Source organism: Hoplias malabaricus, chromosome 14, assembly GCF_029633855.1.
Source record: "Hoplias malabaricus isolate fHopMal1 chromosome 14, fHopMal1.hap1, whole genome shotgun sequence".
NCBI classification, from domain to species: Eukaryota; Metazoa; Chordata; class Actinopteri; order Characiformes; family Erythrinidae; genus Hoplias; species Hoplias malabaricus.
The window spans coordinates 25,689,931-25,711,175 of record NC_089813.1 but is presented as its reverse complement, the minus strand read 5'-3'; the positions used below and the strand labels follow the sequence as shown (position 1 = coordinate 25,711,175).

Below are 21,245 nucleotides of genomic sequence, written 5' to 3'. Positions count from 1 at the left end.
CAAAACCTCCTAACTCCATATTTTAGGTTTTTCTCTTTTTTCTGCCACTATTTGAAACTACCTTTTTATGGTTGAATTTCCCTATGAACAGAACAATATAAGTGCTCAATTTTGACTTGAAATAAAATCTTCTTACATTAACGTGCATTGATTTTTTTTTTTCCTCTGTTATCATTTTGGAGGTTTTTTTCTGATGTTTATATGTACAAACTGATCAACTGATCACAAGATTAAAACCACAGAATGGAGGAGGGAATAACTAATTGTTTTGTTACAGTGACATCTAAGATCCCATTCACATGGATATGGATATTTTCAAAATTAACATTTTTGTCTGGGCTTTGGCACCTCATCCACAAACAACAAAAACAAGTTTTTGCAAACACTTTCCAAGGTGGAGATGTAAAATATATATATATATATATATATATATATATACACTTTTTTTCCCCCCTCTTGTCACTGTTCTCGTGTGGACATGGAAAATGTATCATTTTGGAAACATCTCTGACTGAAATTCAAATGGCCCCTCACTCCCTATATAGTGAAATATATAAGTCACAAGTAATGAAACTACAATGTATAAATGCATATTTCAGATTCCCACATATGAATAAATATCAATTGTTGTATTAGAAATATATAATGCACCATTAACTTTTATGGGTAGAATTTTTTTTTAATGTAGATAGCTCATTCACTCACTACTGCCTTAACTCTTAACAGGTAGCAAAAGCATCTTTTCAAAGGAACAATGATCCCTTGGATGCAGCCCTGTTCTATTTGGCCATGAAGAAGAAGGCTGTAGTCTGGGGACTATACAGGTACACCTTGTGGAAATCCTTTGTTTTATCTATTGTCTGATATAGGCTTTAAAATAAGTAGCCTACTGTCTGCATTGTTTAAACTCACTGAGAACCTCTGTCATGTGAAGGTCCCATAAGAATATGAAGATGACAGCCTTCTTCAGTAACAACTTTAATGAGGACCGATGGAGGAAGGCTGCCTTAAAGAACGCTTTCTCTCTGCTTGGAAAGCAGCGGTTTCAGCACTCAGCAGCCTTCTTCTTGCTGGCAGGCTCCCTCAAGGATGCTGTTGAGGTAAAAATGTCCTTAGGACTGTCATTATTTTACATAATACAGACCCCTTTAGAAGTGCACTTCCCCTCTTTTGAATTCAAGTAGGAAATAAGATCTTTTATTATTTACTCAAGCCCTCAAGGTAAGGACAGTGTTCATTTTTAACATTTGTGGTTTTGCTTAAATGTTCACTTTTGGTCCTTTGCTAGTGAAGGATTGTTGCCAGTAATTTCAAGGCTTTGATGGGTAGGGGGTGGGAGGGGACGTGTTGAGTTCAAATTTTGTTTTTATTTAAAGTTGTGCTTTGCACAACTTTGTCTCTACTACAGGGTGGTGTTGGAACTGGTGTATCTATGTTTCATAAATGTCATTTATTTCTATGCATTCTCATTGCGTTCATGTACATACAAACCTAAGATTGAAAAATAGTTTTGACAAAATGATATTGCTTTTTTAGGTTTGCTTGGAAAAAATGCAGGACCTGCAGTTGGCATTAGTCATTAGCAGATTATATGAGTCTGAGTTTGAGACATCCTCCACTTATAAGAAGATCCTACAGAGGTATGTGCTGGGTCAGGACCATCAGATCCCAGTTCACCAGGATTCATTTCTACGTAGCATGGGATACTGGGTCCTAGAGGATTACAGTAGAGCACTGGATACTTTGCTTGAGCAGCCCAGGCCAAAAGTTGAAGCTTCAAACAAAGGTAAGAAGTGATCTTGTTTTTTTGTTTTTTTAATTTACCTGAATATGATTGCTTTCATCTTACATTGATGACAGCCTTGTGGGCACTGCAGTATATTTATAGATAAATGAATTATGCCTTATGAATAATTGGTCTTTCCAATTTAATGTTTTCCATATATTTCTCCTGAGGTTCTGAAGGTCTTTTATAAAGTTATATAAGCTTATACTCCCATATTATTATAAATATTCCCTTCTACTGGAATCTTCTTCATTTTCTTGAGTCAGAGCAACATTGTGAGCAAAAGCAGTCCTAGTCAGTATTCCCTCTTGTTATAACTTTCTCTGTCAGCCACAGAAAATAGGCATTCGTTACTTTGGTATATCTTCCTCCATTTTTCTATTCAGAAGTAATTTCTTTTAAACTATAAAACACTGAAATATAGCTTTAAATCATTAAAATAAAATTCAAAACAGCACAGCAAGGTGTGAGCACAAAATGGAAGTGGATCTTTAACTGCAGTACCTTTTACAGGAACCACGGCCGTTCCCCCCTGTAATCCAGAGGTTTTCAATTTCTACACCTACCTCAGAACACACCCACTGCTCCTTCGCCGACATTTTGGTTCCTCAGACAAAGCGAAGGTGGGACTGACCGCAGAAGGCCGCATGGCAGACTCCATTAGTCTCATAGAGAGGAGACTGTTCTTCACTGCTGCTTATGCTCACTTACAAGCTGGCTGTCCCATGCTAGCGCTAGAAGTTCTTTCTAAAATGCCCAAGGTTATCAAGCGATCTAAACTTCTGCTGGACCAAGACAAGCCCTCACCTTCTTTTAGTGGTTCTGGCAACCCACATGGCCAGAACAGTAAAGACCAGGCCTCTGTGCTTGATTGGTCCCAAACCATGTTTAATGGTTTTGAGTCCATTTCAGACACCCTGTCCTCTCCCAGAGAAGACCACAGCCATTCCGATTCTGTGCTGAGTTTTGACTGGAGCCAGCCTTCTGTAACGCTGCAGGATGAACCATTGGATTTGAAGTGGGACAGTGACAAAGAAGACTCTGAGGATGAAGATGCTGGGCTAGCAATGAAAAACATCAACCCAGAAAACTCCACAATCATTCAAAATAGCGGCGACTCCAATTCTGCCTCCACAGATGTGGCAGACAGCTCCCAGCTTCTCTCAGAAGATATCCTGGCTGCCCGGCTCAAGTTTAGTAGCTGTTTGAAAATCCTCACCGCTGAGCTGCGGACACTCTCCACAGGCTATGAACTGGATGGTGGAAAGCTGCGACACCAACTGTGCCATTGGCTGGAGCGAGAGTTAGTGGCCCTCCAGAGTTGCTGTGGCTACAACCCCTGCCTACAGCAGCTAGCTGGGGGCATCTCAACTGACCTTAGCCAGTTTGGTGCAGCTGGAGATGAGCAGGAGGCGCAAGGAGCTGCCGAACAGGCCAGAGCAGTACAGAGAAGACGCAGGCTCTGGCTCCATAGAAACCAGCCTCTACTGCGCATCTTCCTCAGCTACTGTAGCCTGCATGGCTCCCATGGAGGAGGCCTGGCCTCTGTCAGAATGGAGCTAATTCTCTTGCTGCAGGAATCCCAGCAGGTATGTTATTCCACTGTAGCTGCAAACACTGCAAAATTCAAATAAGTACCAGATTAGTTTTACCATGGTATTGTCTCCAGTGGTGGGGAAAAAAACGTGGGGGAGAAAGCCTAGCATACAGGACAGAGATACTTCACATATTAGACTAGTTTCTAGCCCACAAACAAACTGGAGAACTAGCAAATGGTCAGGAAACATCCTCAGAATGTTAGAAGTTTTTTAATTGGTATATTATTATTACTATTATTATTTTTTTTTTTTTTATTAACCTAGTCTCACATACGATGGAGATTTAGGGCCATGGCATTGAAAAAAATAAGATTCTGACAACAATCTCTGAATAATTTTGAGAAAAATCTTAGAATAATTCATTGCACTTATAATGGGGCAGACACACAGTGTAATTGTGGAATGCAGTGTGTTGTTTAAGTCATACATTGGTATAGATTTCAAGAATAAACACTCAGTTCTCTTCCACATCAGGACCAGACTGTGATTAGTATTTAAACCCTGAATCGGTGCACGAACCCATTTATTATGAAGAGGGCATGTAGGTTCACAGGATACAGTTAATGATCACAAAAATGATCGATCCAGAGCGAGTGAAACTCCGGTGTGCCCATTGTGTTACGGTCCTGACTCATACAATAAACTAAAGCCTTATGTATCGCAGTCAGGGGCTGCACTTAAGGGGTATAGTCGTTGTGTCGTGTGGATGCATTTAATAAATAATTCTGCTCACTTCACTGACAGCTTCTTTCACAACTCACTTATGGCGCACAGACTGACATATTCTGACTATATTCTCTGAATTATACAGACCTTTTTTACTCAATTATTCTGAGAATTTTCTCAGAATTCTGACTTTTGTTCTGACAAATATTAGTTCCCTCTAATTAATTTGACACATTTTTTAATCATTAATCTCTGACATTATGAATGTAAATAATTAATTTGGGTGATCTTGCCAAAATAATTTTTCTTTGTAATTTGTTTGTATGGAATTCTGCTCCTTTTCTTTTATCTTGCTGCTAACACAATAAGTTCATATCATCAATTAAAATTATAATGAAAGAATCTATAGGTATTAGATATAGGCTGCTTTTCATATAGCTCTTAATACCATGGTATGATCAAAATGTATTCTCCATAGACCTTGACTAATTAATCTTGAAGAAACTTTTTCAGAGATAGGAAACAGCTAAGAAAACCTTACCAGTGGACAGAAGTGACAGTTCCAGCACTGGCTGACAGATGGAGCTGAAGCATAGGGCTCCGAGGAACTTGTCCTCTTTTTCTACAGAGCTTCAAACGAGCATACAGACACTAGGAGTGTCTGAATACACGCAGTGTCAGGCCCGGCTGTCACAGAAATCAGCAGCATCCTTTGATTAATCCTAATTGATTTTCTGTTTCCGTCTCTTGGTGCTGACAGCTGGGCTTATGAGAACTGCACTGAGTTAGCCGTAGTGGAGTTTATGATGTAGTTTTTATTTGAATATTGAATGAATTATCTATGATTTTTTTTTCTGTGCTATTCAGCCTTGTTTTTGGATAAAACTTTTATTTATTTTCCTTAGGATAATGGCCCTCAAATTCCTGTTCAACAGCAAGCCTCTGTTCCTCTCCTGCTGGCCTGCACAGCCAGCTCCAAAACAGTAGTGGCTAATCCCATAGTGCACCTTACCAACCTGACACATGATATAATGCACACCATCAATGCACTGGATTCACCTCCACATCCAGATGTCATTAACAATGAGGTAAGAATGTGCTCCAGGACATTGGCAAGTACAGTAATACATGTTTACAGTGTATTGATTTGCATTGACATTCTAACATGGTTTTTAATACTGTTTACAAACCGAAAATGGAATACGCATCTACTGATGTACCTTGACCATGTTCATACTTTCAGGGTTTAAGTACAAAGCACAAATTGTTTTGATGTTGCTGACACAAAATGTGTTGTTGCTGCCGCTATTGTTGTGATACTCTGTTAAAAGCTCGCTTCAACACTATTCATGCGGCTAATCTATTTTGAATGGCTACTCTGCTCTTAGATCTACGTGATGCACACGCTGGCAGCCTCCCTGTCCGCCTGCATCTATCAGTGCCTCTGTGACTGCCACAATTACAGGTGGGTCAGGCTCTGTGGCTCACTCTTATTGTTAGAACACATCTCACTGCTTTCCGCCACAAAATGGCCACTTGGAGTTGAGCACATGCTATACTGAAAAGAACTTGGAAAACATTGTCAGTGCTTTTAGTTAGGCTTGTTTTTGACCCAATTTCAGTTCCTGTCTTCTTGCTGACTGGATTTTTTAAAAGACACGAAATTTCTAAAGAGCATCTTGCAGAACTGTCAGTGATGCAGAGTAGAATGACCTTAGAATGTCAGTGTCATGTCATATTACAGTGGCTCCTTTGGCTGACTCTTGACATTTTTCAAGGGGGTGCATTTTCTCTGAAGTGCACAAAGCACACAGGCACATTTAAGTTAAAGGTTACACATTCTTTTCTAACAATTATGACTATGAACATTTCATTGTCCTTGCTTATTGTAGGGTTTATAAATTTGTGTCTGTAGTGCACTGTACAAATGGAGGTGGAATCAATATCCTAAATTCATTTTCAGGTAAATGTGTTGTTAAAATGGTTGAAGTAATGCATCCTTCTTAATACATCTAACATATAAGGACAGGAACTAAAATATGTTGGATTCTGTTCTTCTCTATTTGGTTGCTTTTAATCTATTATTAAATGCTCAGTGTCGGTGGGTGCAAAGCATTACAGACATTTTCTCCCAAAATATATAATACAATAAACCCCAAAGGAATCTGTAACTAAATTAGACTCAGTAAAATGTCAAATATGTACATTCCTTTACTCACTCACTAGAAGAATGAAAAGTATTTGAAAATTATATTTTTTGCAAGGCCCATTAAATGTATCCACTGTATTCTTTGCATTATTGGAATTTGAAATATAGCATGACTTGAATTTTATGTATTTTATCACCAGTGTATTTATTTATTTATTTATTATTTTCTTCTTAGTCATATCAACCAGTTCACAGGAACAGTGTACCAGAGCATACTTCTCTCCCATCAGCACCCTGTGCGAACCATCAGCATGGAAGAAGCTGTCCTTCCGAATACCTCTCCTGCGCAATGGCCTGGTAAAATGTAGCTTTGTCTTCTGTTTAGATCTGTATCTCCTGGGTTGCTGGATTGTAGTGGCCTGGCTGAATTCTGGTGATTCTGTATAAAATCTATTTTAAATACAGCCAAACCTCTTCAACTCCAGAGACCAGCTCTGTTGAGTTTTAATTAGTTAAATCACTGACTACATAACAATTTGATTCTTCTTCTCATGAGAGTGGCACATTAAAGAAAAAATAAGTATAAAATAATTAATGATCACTTTCCAAATTATTTTTTGTTAATTTCATCATGCAACAACTTAAAGCTGCAGTCTTGCAGAAAATGGAGGTTTCTTCAAAAGTGGCAGACCAAATTTTATGTTCCTGTACGTTATATCCAGTAGATTCCCTGCTATTTTCGAACTATATCTGTGATTTGAATTGGCCCCTACAGGTATCAGTGCTTTAGTCCGCCTCCTGAACGCTGCGGGAGAAGAGAACCAGCCGAGTCTGGGGGTGTTGCTCTGTGAGATCCTCACTGCTGTCTACCTCAGCCTGTTTGTACACGGCCTGGCCACCCACTCCAGCAACGAGCTATTCCGCATCATGGCTCACCCTCTCAACGGCAAGCTGTGGGTGGCTGTGTTTGGTGGTGGTGCTCGCATTCCTGTGGTGGAGAAAGCCAGCCCGCCTCCAGGTTGGTGCCTTTAACAAAAAAAAAAAATTCTATGCTTAAGATGCTCCTAGGCTTCTACGTGGCACAAGTATAAAGCTGTTTCTTAAAGCAAGTCTATTTGAGACTAAGGGACACAGGATGATGAAGAAAGATCACATGTTTTTACGCTTGAATCCAACAACCCAGCAATGCAGCAAGTTGTCTGTTCAGTGAAGTTTTTAAACAAGGAATCTCCTATTATTTATTCTGAATATGGGAATGTGTTGTGTAGTTTGTTGTTCTATTCTATAATAGAAATAATAGATGTCTGTTATTTTAGCTGACTATGTGACTGTGTAAATATAAGCAAAGTTGAATTAGATGCCTGCCCCACACTAAGTATGTTTACCATTACTGTTTGTTTTTAAAAAAGTTTCTAATTTTAGTGCTGTTGTTTTGGAATTTTTGCCCATTCTTGTCTGACACAAGGCTTCAGCTGCTCAACAGTCCATGGTTGCTGTTGTCTGATTCTCCTCTTCAGAATGCCCTGTAGGAGACAGATCAAGGACTTATGCTCAGTTTCAAGAAGTCTCAATGTTGTAGCACATGCAGAATTCTTTTTTTTTATTTACAAAATACAATCATGTTGGTCAGCCAAATCTGTTGTTTAATCATCAGTTTAAATAATGTTAAAGAGAATTAACAAATCAGATGAATTTTTATTGCATTTTACCAAATAAATCCCTTCTTTTCCAGAAACAGGGAATTGTAATTATATTATATGGCAGCATTACTATATTTAAATCTTTCTAATGTAGAAAACCTGTGCTTTAAACAAGAGAAATGACTTATCAGACGAGACGGTCAACAAGCTGTGTTACCTTTGGGATTTTAATTAAGAGAGTAAAGAGAGAATTTCCCTTTATTTTTCACTTGTGTTCACAAACAGATCTAACACGTACAGTAATGATGGTTAAAATTTTGCCAATACGTAAGTGACTAGGCTAGTGATGAAGGGTCCTTAGAGGTTGTTAGGTTTATTTAGAATTAGAATCACAATATTGGCTACTGTGCTTGAACACAGAGGAATTTGTTCTCTGCATTTTAACCCAAATGTGAAACACACATTTACACACACTACTGTACACTAGGGGACAGTAAGCACATGTGCCTTGCTGAAGGGCACTTCAGTCATGACTTGCTGGCAACCCTCCTGTTACAAGCCCAGTTCCCTAACCAGTGTATATACTTTACATAATGTATGCTGAATATTGAAATGAGAGAACATGGAAATGATACTCTTGAACTCTGTCAAACCAATCAGGCTAAGCGATAATGTGATGGAACTGCAGAATAATATATGCAACCACAAATGTACATAGTAAACTTTATAATGACATCACAGTGACAACAGAGAAAACTGAGGAAATGTATTTTTAAATCATTGTTAGAGATGCAACAAAAGGTTGGCCATCCACTATTTTTGGTGCATCAGTAGACCTCAATGTAGTGTCTTTTGCCCAAGTTTAAATTTGGAGTTTATTAGTTATAGACGTGCCTCAGTTTCCCAATGCTGGTCTCTGGCTTGTTTGTATCTGTAACCCTTACATTATGAATGCACATTTTCAAAGTCTCAGAGCGTATCCTGTATGCGTGCCAGTATTGCCAGTGACTGTGTGTGTGTGTGTGTGTGTGTGTTGGTGCCAGCCATGGCAGAGGACCAAGAGCGGAAGCAGAGGCGCTTTAGACTGCGTTCTTCCAGAAGCAGCTCCAGGGATGTGCCAGACAGTCCTGCCAGCCCCATAGTGGAGCAGGAAACATCCACCTTTAAAGAGCGCTTTGTGCCCCCTGAGCTCAGCATCTGGGATTTTTTCATTGCAAAGGTACGCAAATGATTTTCTTGCGTATCGTCCTTTTTAGCTCTACCAACTTCACATGGCATGTACTTCATCATGTGATTTTTCCCAAAGCCTTTCTTGCCGCCATCTGAAAGCCGGGTTGAGTATGATTCTGAAGAAAGCCAAGGCAGTGAAGATGAGGAAGAGGAGGAAGACAAGTTTGGAGATGCATTTGACACAAATTCTCCCCTTCAAGAACATTCCAACAACAACTCATACAGGTTTAAAACAATGCTTTTTTTGTATCTTTACAGTGTGTCATCTAATGTTCATTTAAAGGATCCAGTGTAAATTGCTAATTTCCTTTCTCCTCAGCTGGTGTTTGATGCGTTTGGCCATGGTGCAGCTTGTGCTGGTCAACCTGAAGTCATTTTATCCTGTGGCTGGCCATGACCTGTTGGGTAATATCTAAGATCATTTGAACTCTCACAGTGGCAATGCATTATTGGTTTCCTGGATGCTGTTTTCCAAAACGTTTTTCTGCAGCTTATGAGTTGATATTTTCTTGTCTCTGATGAATGATTGACTAGAGATTATTTCATTGTGTGGTAGTCTACATTGTATGGAAGTTTGTATTCTTCAAAACATAGTGAGTGTTACTTAGTTTTTGGCCAAGTGCAAGAATTGCAAAGTAATTTTGCATTTTATATCATGAACATCCCAGAATAACTGTAATTTAATATTTTGTAGTTTCTGTGTAACAGGATTTACATTTATCAATGTGTATATATATACTTTTTTATTTTTTGTAATATAATTTGTAAGCAAGCATGTTTTCAAAGATTTTGTCAGTTGCCAATTTAAATGCAATATTGTTTTATATTATATTTGAAGACTAAGATTTCTTCAGGGGGAAAAAATACAATAGACATTTAAAAAAGAGTATTTATTTATTTATTTATTTAGCCCGCCCTGTACAGAAGCTAAACAGATGTTCTTTGCAAACAGAAGAATTTAAAAGTATTAAGTGTAATGGGATGTTATGGTTTGGGGAGGTTTTATTTGTGGTTTATTCCTTGTTGTATGTCTTTTAGATCTCCCTGTTTGCTCCCCAATGTGCCACTCTGTATTGAAGACTCTACAGCGATGGGAACAAGTGTTGCTAAAGAGGCTAGAGATTTTTGGAGGTCCCCCATCAAATTACATCTCCACACAGCCTATGGAAGAGACCATTGCATCCGGACCAGCTCTGCTTAGACACAAGGCCTTATTCGAGCCCTCTAACACACCTTTCAGGTCTGCTGTCTCACACTATTATTGCTTAAATTAATTTGAATAACCTAGCTAGATGTTTAACCCAAGTGTCTGATGTCCTACTGTTGACTATTTTGTTGCTGATGGTGAGGATCAGATGATGGATAGGCCTCTTAGGACAGCAATGTAAGATCCAAACCTTTCTGTAGAGAAAAGCAGAGAGAACTTCCAAAGAAGTTAGAGGGACAAAGGGTCTGAGTGGACAATGTTCAAGTGGTTGTACATAACAGGGACCTGTGACCATAGCCTGCTTAACCCATAATTGGGCCAACCCAAGTATCAGGTGTTGGACACCAGTGAAGAGAAAGGACATCACACAGAAGAATTGTTGTTTTTTGTTTGTTTGTTTGTTTTTGTTGTTGTTGTTTGCTTGCTCAGTGGATTCCAGAATAAACAGAAGGGTGGAGGCAGGTAAAAAAAAAAAAGCTCAGAATTCAACTGAGAGGATATACTAGAGGTCAGATTCCATTTCCCTGACTGAAATTATTGAGGTAGATGTACTACTTCTCTGTGGTAAGGCACCCTAAGCCTCCTTGGCATAGTTGATACCAGAATACAGGAAAGGAGTCTCTGTTCTATGATCAAGCTTTGGATTCATGAGGAAAAAATAGGAAATTGGTCCTGTCTCTAGAACATTAGACCTTTTTTTTTTTGACTATGTAACTATAATAAACATATATTGTATTGTTCTGGAGAAACAGTGTGACTGAAATTCCTAAACATTCAGGCTTTTTTAGTGCAAGCTTTGGGCTCAGACTAGGTTGTCACTTGTCCCCATTCCTGTTCATAATATTTATGGACAGGATAGCAAGGCATAGCCAAAGACAAAAGAGCTTCTGGCAGGGGAATCCAGATATTGTGTCTCTGCTATTTGCAGATGACATCCTTCTGGCTTTTTCATGTGGAGGCCTTCAAACTGCTTCAGTATAGCCCGAAGCTATGTGCGAAGCGGCCTGCATGCAAATCCAGATGTCTAAAAGCTCCCTTAAATGGAAGGCATGCTCTCTCCAGAGTTGCAGAAAATCGAGTCATTGAGTCAAAATTGAGATGTACGGTTCCTCACTTGTGAATGAGATCAGCTGTAGGTTAGTCTTGCCAGACTCTATAGGGACTCTCCGTCAACTTGTGGGCGGAGCGTTTGTGGCTGAGACTAGCTATAGGTTAGATGCAGTGGCAGCAGTAGTGCAGTCGCTATAGTGGGCTGTTCCCAGAGAAGTGGGAGCACTCATGTTACCGCTCACCTGTGGTCATGAGTTTTTGGCAGTGTCCAGAGAATGTGATTGCAGATCCAAGTGAAGTGAGTTTTTTTTTTTGTTTTGTTTTGTTTTCTGTTGAAAAGCTGGGCTCGCTCTCTGTGTTAGGCTGAGGAATGCTATGATCTGGGAGGAGCTCCTGTATAGAGTAGAGCCGCTGCTCCTTCACATTCAGAGGAGGTGACTGAGTTGGTTCGAGCACCTGATGAGGATGTCCCCTGTTTGCCTCCCACTGGAAGCATGTCAGACATGGCCAACTGTGAGGAGGCACCAAGGTTGAGCCAGGACCTGCTGGAAGGCTTATGTGTTTCGAATGGCCTAGATATGGGAAGATTTCCCAGGAAGCGCTCAAGAGACAGGAACGTCTGGGCTTTTTATGCTTGCTCTGTTGTTGAGAAGGGAAAATGATAAGATAAATCAAGTTACAAATCTGTAGTTTAAGAATGTATTACATTTATTAAGTTATTTGGTGTTATTTATGACACATGTTAATTACACAGGTCCCGGCATCATTCTGCTCTATCTGTTAAGAGACTCTGGCAATATTTGGTCAAACAGGAAGAGGTCCAGGAGACTTTCATCCGCAATATTTTCACCAAGAAGCGAGATCAGACTGAGGTACTTGTGCGCCTGCATATGTTCTTTTTTGCCTTGTTATTGTTATTGCATGTTTGTGATTAATATGTCCAGATTACAGAGAAGTGGTTGGTGGGTGGGGGCTGTTTCCTGGGAACAGATTTAATGAGAACACAAACTAGTTCTTTGTCCCATCAATTTTGACTGTATGCACCTGTCGGTTTGTTGGTACTGAGTTTTTGTAATGAACACTGTATAAATTGTTTCTGTGCATTTTTTTCTTTTCCAATTAACAATCTAATTCTACATTTAAATGTGTCCCATTCACTTGCATGTTTCACCACATTTCTGTGTCTAATTTGACTTTTTTGAATGATAAGTCGGTTGAGGACTTCACTGACAGTATGAAATACTCAATCATGGAGGAGCCGGGCCTAAATCAGGTACTGCTAGTCAAAAACTTACAGAAGGTAGTCTTTTTGCTGTAGTGTTTAAGAAATTAGTATATTAAATTTAGTTGTGCATGTTGTTTTATACTGAGGGAAAAAACCCGCTGTGCATTTACTGCTTTGACAACTATTTTTATTGACAAGGTTTTGGCCTTAAGTAATTGCAATGTAATAATATTGTTTATCTGAAGGGGTAAGTCTTTGTGAGTACTTTAGCAAATTATGCCTTTAATGGATGTATGTCTCCATTAACTCTAAGAGTAGTCTCTCTCAGGGATTTGCTAGACTATGTTTTTGAACACTTAAAATGATTTGATGTGGTTGTCTTTTTGCAGAAGTTAGACCACTGCAAAATCAAAAATTAAGAAAAAAAGCATGTTATATTTTAGATAGGTAGCATTGCTAATCATGAATGTCAGAGGATCTTTAGATTTCTATATATTTCATATCTTGGTCTTATTTTTTTGTCTGGAAAGCTTTAAAGCTCAATACCTCTTGCAGAAAATACCTCTTTTTGCTTTTGTGAAGAAACCAATAAAGCAAACAACACTTCAGGAAAAAAAGCATTACTCTAAACATTACTCTAATTTTTCTTGCAAATATGTAATACCGGCCAATTTTATCAGCATTTGGATCAAGTTTTCCGTATGTGTTCTTTTTAGTCATAAATTATACACCACATCTGTAGTTTGTAATCTGTTGATTTACACTTCTTTTTCCCTTATTTCTTTAATATTTAATATGCCCTGTGTATATGTTTACTGTGTATTTCACAGCCTATCTTGATCTGTTCAACAAGTCTAAACTATTGTTATACAATAACATTATCCTACCCCATTCTAACAAGTGCACTAATTCAGATAACTGCTCTTTATAACCATTTGAGTCATGTACACTGATGGGGTTTCTTGAAATATCAATTATTAACTCTTAAGCAAATATGAAGATAACTGTAGTCAGAAGTTTAATGTTAAAGCCTGAAGTTAACAACCCGTTCCCACAGATTGAGGCAGATCTGGGCTACCCCGGAGGAAAAGCACGCATCATCCACAAGGAATCTGACATCGTTACTGCATTCGCCATCAACAAGGTGAAGCATGGAGGAAGAGTAGTGACGGCTTATTACACTAAATGCTTTTTCTGCTTTTAGCTGAGCGGAGTGGGAAAAGTTTTAATTAGTGCCATTTCACTTTGCAGGCCAATCGGAACTGCTTAGTAATTGCCTCCACCCATGATATTCAAGAGCTGGACGTGTCCGCAATCCTGGCCACTCAGATCCTGACGTGGATCGATGACGAGGCAGAGACGGAGATGAAAGGGTAAGGCTGGTCAACAAAGCTTCACCTGCGTTCTCCACATTCTCTTCTCAGTGGGAAAAGCACTTAATTTTGGGCACTGCGCTTTGAAACACAAATATCTATAATAATAATAATATTTATAATATTTTATAATAATTTATAACAAATATAATAATATTTTGTCAAACCTGCCCAAGCAAGAGGAATGCATAATGCAAACAGTAGGTGGCTGTGGTGCAGAGCAGAGTCCCAAAACTGGAACAGAAACATTGGTTAAATTTTCTCTTCATCTCCTTTTTGATGTATTTTTTAAATGTAGCATGTTTTGTTTCATGGGGGAACAGGCCATATTTTTATTATTTTTTTTATTCAGCAGCCCCATTGTGATTGTGCTATTTTCAGTGTTATAAATGTTCAAGCCTGAGTGTTTTTTTGTGTTTGTTTCCCCATCTTTTCAGTTCTAAAAAAACATGTTTTTTGTCAAAAAAAAGGAAACGGCAAGGGACATTCATTGATGCCCCTGCCATTCATACTTGGGAGTCTCATGGAGCGTAATTGCCTTTATATAAATGGCCCTTCCTCTTCCCCTACACTCAGCATGATGCTAGCCAACCTGGGTATTTGTAAAGAAATTTAGTGTATTTCTACAAGTTTATTGAGTTTTTCATTGGCAGTTTTTGGCATCAGTAGGAAATGAAGTGGTGGCTGTCTCAAAGGAAGCTTTCCTTCACATTCCAAGTTTGGCTGCATCATGTGATTGGTAGAAACCTAGATAATGAGTAAAAGTAAAATTGGCTAAAATTTAATAAACAAAAAAAATCTGTGATATAGCCCTTTTAAATTAAAGTGAAGACCATCCAGAGTCATCCTGAGATGCATGGCTCATTTACAACTGCATTGTCTTGTGCTTTATTTCAGAGGCGAAGACTTCTTGGTGGTCCATGCCCGAGATGACTTCAGTACTTTGCATGGCACCACGCCCTACACCCACAGCAGCCCGGGTACCCCCATTAACATGCCGTGGTTGGGCAGCCTCCAGACTGGGAGAGGAGCTGCCATGGTGCGTATCTCATAACCCTCGAATGTCTTCTTTCTCTCCTAAGCCAGTTCATTTTCTACTGCCTGCAAGTGGGAATTGTTATAATCCTGTGGTTTGTATGATAATACAGTTTGTCACTTATGGCTTGACACTGTTTCACATTCATATTAATGTCTTGCCCCTTAAAAGCTACCTTGATATGTCAATTGCAGTCTTAATTTCATAAACCATGTCTCTTTAAGCTATAGTTTTCTTTTGGAAGTAACGTAGTTGTTTGCCCTGTTATGCAGCTAATCAAACGGAACATTAACAACGTGAGAAGGATGGCGTCCCACCCTACCCTTCCATACTGTAAGTGACACCAAGCCTTTCTTGCTGTAATAGGATGAGGGAGAACCCCGCCAATGAGTTCCCCTCATGTGCCATGTTTGGGCTAATCTTTTTCCAGTGTGAAAGACAAATCCGCTTAAATAGTCTCATTATCCTCTGTGTGCGCACATTCTGGGTTAAGGGATTTTTATTTTTATTTTTATTTTTTGGATGAAATTGCAAAGGCTGCTCAATAGGCGGAATTCTTCAGTGCCATGGCTGGGACAGTGATGACAAGATCTTTTCTTTTTCTGCAGACCTAACCGGTGCTCAGGACGGCAGCGTGAGGATGTTTGAGTGGGGTCACTCTCAACAGATCATCTGTTTCAGGAGCCCTGGCAACTCCAGGGTTACCAGAATTAGGTTTAACTATCAGGGGAATAAGGTAAGAGTCTCATGAGAGTACTAAAAATTGACACAATTCCCCCTGAAGCCTTGTAGCTGAGGATGGTCGTGGAAAACATATTGTTCTTTTATGTTTTGCAATTTATCTACAGGGCTAATCTAAATAACAATCATGAAAGCCTCTGCAGGTTAAAAAAAATGCATAACGATTGACATGTGTAAAATTGCTTTGAAAGTGTAGTTTTTAGTCAGTTATTTTATTTAGTGTTCCAGAACAATTTAATATAACAGGCCAGTGCAGCTCTAGCTCTTCTGCATGCTGGGCTTGGGCTTAAACTTTTACACTAAACAAACTTTAACGGGTTCATAGTGAGGCAGGGTCATGGTCAACCGCCCAAATAAAGTATACATAATATATGAGCTGTACTTTGGAGTGCAGTATTGTGCTACGTATTGCCACCTAATTTTGTACCAATCACAGATATTGGTAAATATTTAATACTTTGTTGAACCTACTGAATCAATCATTCATTCATTCATTCATTGTAACCGCTTATACAGTGATGGGTCGGGAGCCTACACCGAATCACTAGGGGCAAGGCAGGAACGCACCCTGGAGAGGGCGCACAAACTCACACATTCACACACTTCTACATAGCCAGTCCAGCGGGTCTTTTGAGCTACTTAATTATCACAAACTTTAACAAACCTGTTTGTGTTTTTAAAAATGGTTTAAGATGCCATTTCAGTTGTACTGGCTACTCTTTTGAGTCTTTTATATAGACAGCATTCTGTGTTTGTAATATCAAGAGTTTTAGATTTTTAACATGATTATCTTTCATTATCAATATCAATAACAAATACATTTTTTCCCCTTCTAGTTTGGTATTGTTGATGCAGATGGAGCTCTGCATCTCTGGCAAACAAATACATCTGGAAACACACCTAAACCTTACCTGGTAAACGTATATTCTGTTAGATTTTAGTGTAATCATATTTATGTGCATTCTTGTGATTAATATTTAGTTGTTGTTTTTTTCCTCCTCTTCTCTCTCTGCAGACTTTGCAGTGCCATAATAAAACGGCTCATGATTTTGTATTTGTGGGTTCCTCTTCTCTCATCGCCACTGCTGGCCTCTCCACTGACAACAGGTACACCTTGAATGACAGCCACTGTAGATTTTCACCCACAGGCCATATGATCACACCTTTGTCCTGTTGTTATACTTCACACACTGGCCAGCTGAAAAGACTTCCATCAGCACCTTACTCATTTCAGTCTAGCAGAGCAATGCCAAGTAAGTTTTTTTTTCTCTTTCTCCCACCCTTTGCCACAGAAATGTGTGTTTGTGGGATACCCTGGTGGCCCCGACCAACAGCTTGGTTCACGGTGAGTTAAACAGAAGCACAACTCCTCTGTTATACAAACAGCACGCAAGCTCACATGTGCAAACACACCGAGTCCCATCTGTCGAAATAAATCAAACTCGCAAAACCTCACTGATTACAGGCTTCAGCTGCCACGAGTCTGGCGCCACTGTGCTCACTCTAGCTCCCAAGCAACAGCTCCTGATCAGCGGCGGGAGGAAGGGCTGGATCAGTGTGCTGGATCTCACCCAGAAGCTCCAGCGCCAGAGCTTCCAGGCCCATGACTCGTCTGTCAAAGCCTTGGCCGTGGATGCCACCGAAGGCTGCTTCATCAGTGGCTCAGCTGAAGGCAACATTAAGGTAAAAAGGAAGTCTGAGAGGATTGGTTGCATTGGGATGCAGTCTTTCTACTTGAAGTTGATCATTTCAAGGACTGGGTGTAATTTCTTAAGTGCAGTTTATGCTTCTGCACCAAATTCTTAAGAGTTGTACCATACACTGCACCCTACATCGTAGGCTGATGAACCCCCCATAAATGTAACAGCAGACTTCAACAACTGCAATTGGTCTGCAGTTGGGCGAACATGGATCAAACTGGGGAGAGGTTAGAGGACGTTTGTAAATATGAACATGGCTCCTCTGCCACAATACAGTCTGTCACATGGCGGCAAATGCATGGTGAGGGATTTCCTCAAACATCAGTTTGTATGTCATTTAACGTAGAAAGAGGAGGAAGAGACAAACCTACTTTCACCTTGAGGAACAAATATAAAAAATATTTAAAAAGAAAAAAACAACCCTTGCTACAGGGACCAGGTCCCAAGCAAGAAAAAAGTGCCAGTGTTGTATTTGTTTATTTCCTGGCTGCAATTGCAGAGCAGTGCAGATGTACCAATGCAGAAGTAAAAATTCATAACGATGTAAGCCACTTGCACCGTCTACGGAATAGACTCTACATGGATTGGATACAGAAGCACATATCAGCCTTTATCCTACAGAATACGGGTATCAAATGATCAGAGGTATACTGTGAGTTGGGGTGTAATTTAAGTCTAATTTTTAAAGTTGTAAAACTGGTTGAGGGAGATAAAATGATCAAAGAGTTAACCAAAGAAAAAAAAAGACAGTGTTGGAAGTCTAGCATTCAACTCTCAAAATTGAGCCCAGTGTGATGGCAAACGATATGGCCAGGAATTTGTAGACACTTGTTCATCTGATGTTTCTTCTGAAATAAAAGATTTCATTGGGCATGGTGACCTTATGCCTTTGTATGGCTTCTCCAAACCATTCTTTCCAATCTATTACAACTGCTTTTCTGTGGAGACATAATACCTGTGCCAGCAGGGAGTGCAGTAAAGTAACTGAATTTAGTCATTTGAAGAGGTGTCTGCAAATTCCGGTACATGCGGTGTTCAGGTTTAAATTTCTATTGTTTTTGTTGATCAATGAAAGTACTATTCATCCCTTAAAATACGAGGAAATGCTTGTAAACAATATTTAATCGCTATGTTGATTTAACATGGAAGATGTATATGGTTGCTCTCCAAAAGGCCAAGTATAAGAGAACGAATGGATATGAATGTAACAAATGAACGCAAGTAATTTTGGACCATTTCTACGGTCTGACTAATCATGATTTTAACACCGTATGCAAAGGGTAACAAGTTTTGAATTATACAGCACTGATGGTCATATGCTTGTTGGCCATATTGCACAAGTCCTAATGTAAACATGAAGTTGTTTAGCTTCTGCTGCTGTTAGATTAAATAATGTTTTTATTCTGTCTTTCTACAGGTTTGGAGCATGTCCACTCAAAGCCTGTTGCACACCTTCCTGAACGAGCACGCACGGCAATCTATCTTCAGGAACCTGGGCACAGGCGTCATGCAGGTGGAGACAGCACCCGGAAATCACGTCTTCTCCTGCGGAGCTGACGGAACTATGAAGATGCGAGTCCTCCCAGACTGCTTCAGCATGTACAGCAACAATGTGAAGAACGATGTCAAGTTCATCATGTAGCACATCCTCCAGCATGGACACACTTTTGCACATGGTAAGACGAGCAATATGAAGCACTTGGCTTGTGGGGGGTGGGGGGCGAAGGGATTGATTTGTGGGGATTTGAAGACCTAAGCAAGCTCAACTCTTGCAACACTGAACATTTCATTGTTTTCAGAATCCTGAAAGACTGAGTAGTTCAGGAACTGAATTATTGATGGTGAACTCAAGGAGGAAAAAAAAATGTAACCCTTATGTATCCACTGAATCAAGATATCAGGATCAAGCTAAAATCACTGCATTTAAGCACAGTATAGGAAACATTCCCCTCCCTTCTTTTTTAGGTATATAATGAAGGTGAAATCTCACTCAAACATATATATAAAAGAAGTAAGCCTTAAATAATCACTATTGCTAAGCAGTGTTGTGATTGTGGTCTAGACTAAATTAGTGATAAGTGTCCTTATATTTATACCTAAACCACATCAGACTTGGACCTCGGAGATACTAGAGACTTATTGGTTCAAGCGGGGGTTTGTGAACTCCTTTGCGTTCTGTGGCTTATACATGTGTGATCCTTCTTACATTTCTGTGTGTGTCCGTTTCTACTCGTATACCTCCCTAATAGTGGTATGAGCAAGGTATTGTGTATTATTAAGAAGCAGTATTTGGTTAGCTGTAACCTCGTCATAATTGTGCACCTCCTGAGCATGTACAGCTATTGTGTTTCCACAAAGGCAGTCATTTAGTTTAGAGGTTTTTAAACGTCTTCTCCAAAGCATTGAGTTACACGTAACCAGAGTGCACTATATCTGCAGTACAGCATCGCTCTAGGTGCAATATCTTTCAGTCCTGTTCTTTAGGTTTCCCATGCTGCACATTTTTGGGTTTCTTCTGCTTGTAGACGTACTTTTTCCAACCAATGCAGTTTTTTTAAACAAGCTAATGAGTTGTGTGCTGGGAGCAGTGAAAACACTAAAATGTACAGTGCAGATGTGCCTAAGGACCAGGACTTATACTGTGCTCTAGTGAGAAGGTTGTATTTATTCAAAGCACTTTCTTTTAAGCCACAGAAATACACACTCACATGTATCCTCACTGTTGGAGCTAAACCTTATATCTCCCTTTTTTTCTTTAATATTACTTTTTTATATTTACATTTAATTTGCATTGATATTTTTGGTTCTTGGATTTTTGTTTTTTCTTTTCCCATCTTCCAGAAATTGACCATCTTGGAGACATGAGGTTTTGCACTGTCAGTGACAACATATTCTGCATTTAAAGTGTGCTAAGGTGGAAGCATCATTCCATAATAAATTCTGTTGCCTCCAACAAACTATATTTTGCAGATTTTGGTCCATTGTGGTCTGGCTGACAGCTAATTGTCTCTAGACTTGCTTGAAGAGGTTTACTTCAATCATTGGAGAATCTTCTAGAACTAGTGCTGCACAGATAGCATTTTTTTTTTTTGACTGAGCACCTCAAGCTAATTCTCAAGCCCTTCTTGGGCAGGTTGAAGCAAAACATGAAACTGTGCTGTGGCTCTTGGAATGAGCCTCGCTGTGCTTGTAAAGGCTCTAGGAGTAACACAAGTGAGTAACGTCCTGTCTATGTCATGCTGCCAAAGTCTAAAGCTTATCACTTCTATGCCTTTAGCTTCTCTTTTCTGCAACTCTTTCTTAGAAGTGAAGGTAATGGGGGCGTACTTATGGCCCGGAGTGAAGTAGTTAGACTGATTATTGTCAGCCTCGCGGTTTTCGAGGACTGATTTACAATCGGCCTTTGCACAAGAATCAAACTTAATGGCTGTAAAAACTGTATATTAGCTTTATTTTGGGGGAAGTAACTGAAGAGTGTAATAAATGGTTATTGCCGATGTAATATAGAATCAGTATCTTGATTGAAGGCCTAATTAACTGCAGTACACACAACCTTTATTTGCTTTAACACAAGGAATATTTATAATCAGTGTCAGTCACGTCAGCTCTTTCAGATAATTGAAGTTTGGCATACATTTATTTTTAGAATTGCTTTCAGGCTATTCGCCCCCTTCCTTTTTAGCTATTGCCATGAGATTGACCCCATGCACAGACTTTGCACACAGGTGTCATTCATGCTGTAGGTACATTTTAGTCTCAAAGTAGTAATATTTATCTCCAATAGGACTTTTTTTTTCTTATTTAAATGATAGAAGAACATATATATATACCAAACTATAACATT

The 21,245-nt window shown here is 39.3% G+C and overlaps 1 protein-coding gene across 4 annotated transcripts in view; it reads left to right on the top strand.

Moving 5' to 3' along the window:
* The window catches only part of dmxl1 (Dmx-like 1), a 43,036-nt gene extending 21,801 nt beyond the window's left edge, over positions 1 to 21,235 (top strand). For 2 of the 4 annotated variants that reach the window (XM_066643758.1, XM_066643755.1), the window contains exons 22-45: positions 727 to 824; positions 935 to 1,100; positions 1,537 to 1,786; positions 2,300 to 3,375; positions 4,956 to 5,138; positions 5,439 to 5,515; positions 6,435 to 6,556; positions 6,975 to 7,217; positions 8,883 to 9,058; positions 9,146 to 9,294; positions 9,389 to 9,474; positions 10,108 to 10,309; positions 12,081 to 12,198; positions 12,537 to 12,599; positions 13,609 to 13,695; positions 13,803 to 13,924; positions 14,822 to 14,963; positions 15,233 to 15,293; positions 15,569 to 15,696; positions 16,538 to 16,615; positions 16,717 to 16,808; positions 16,994 to 17,046; positions 17,167 to 17,384; positions 18,819 to 20,358. In XM_066643758.1, the coding sequence (XP_066499855.1) occupies positions 727 to 824; positions 935 to 1,100; positions 1,537 to 1,786; positions 2,300 to 3,375; positions 4,956 to 5,138; positions 5,439 to 5,515; positions 6,435 to 6,556; positions 6,975 to 7,217; positions 8,883 to 9,058; positions 9,146 to 9,294; positions 9,389 to 9,474; positions 10,108 to 10,309; positions 12,081 to 12,198; positions 12,537 to 12,599; positions 13,609 to 13,695; positions 13,803 to 13,924; positions 14,822 to 14,963; positions 15,233 to 15,293; positions 15,569 to 15,696; positions 16,538 to 16,615; positions 16,717 to 16,808; positions 16,994 to 17,046; positions 17,167 to 17,384; positions 18,819 to 19,043 (4,215 nt within the window). In that variant the 3' untranslated portion in view covers positions 19,044 to 20,358. The other 2 variants (XM_066643757.1, XM_066643756.1) reach the window with 2 other exon arrangements.
* Positions 21,236 to 21,245: the final 10 nt, after the last annotated feature.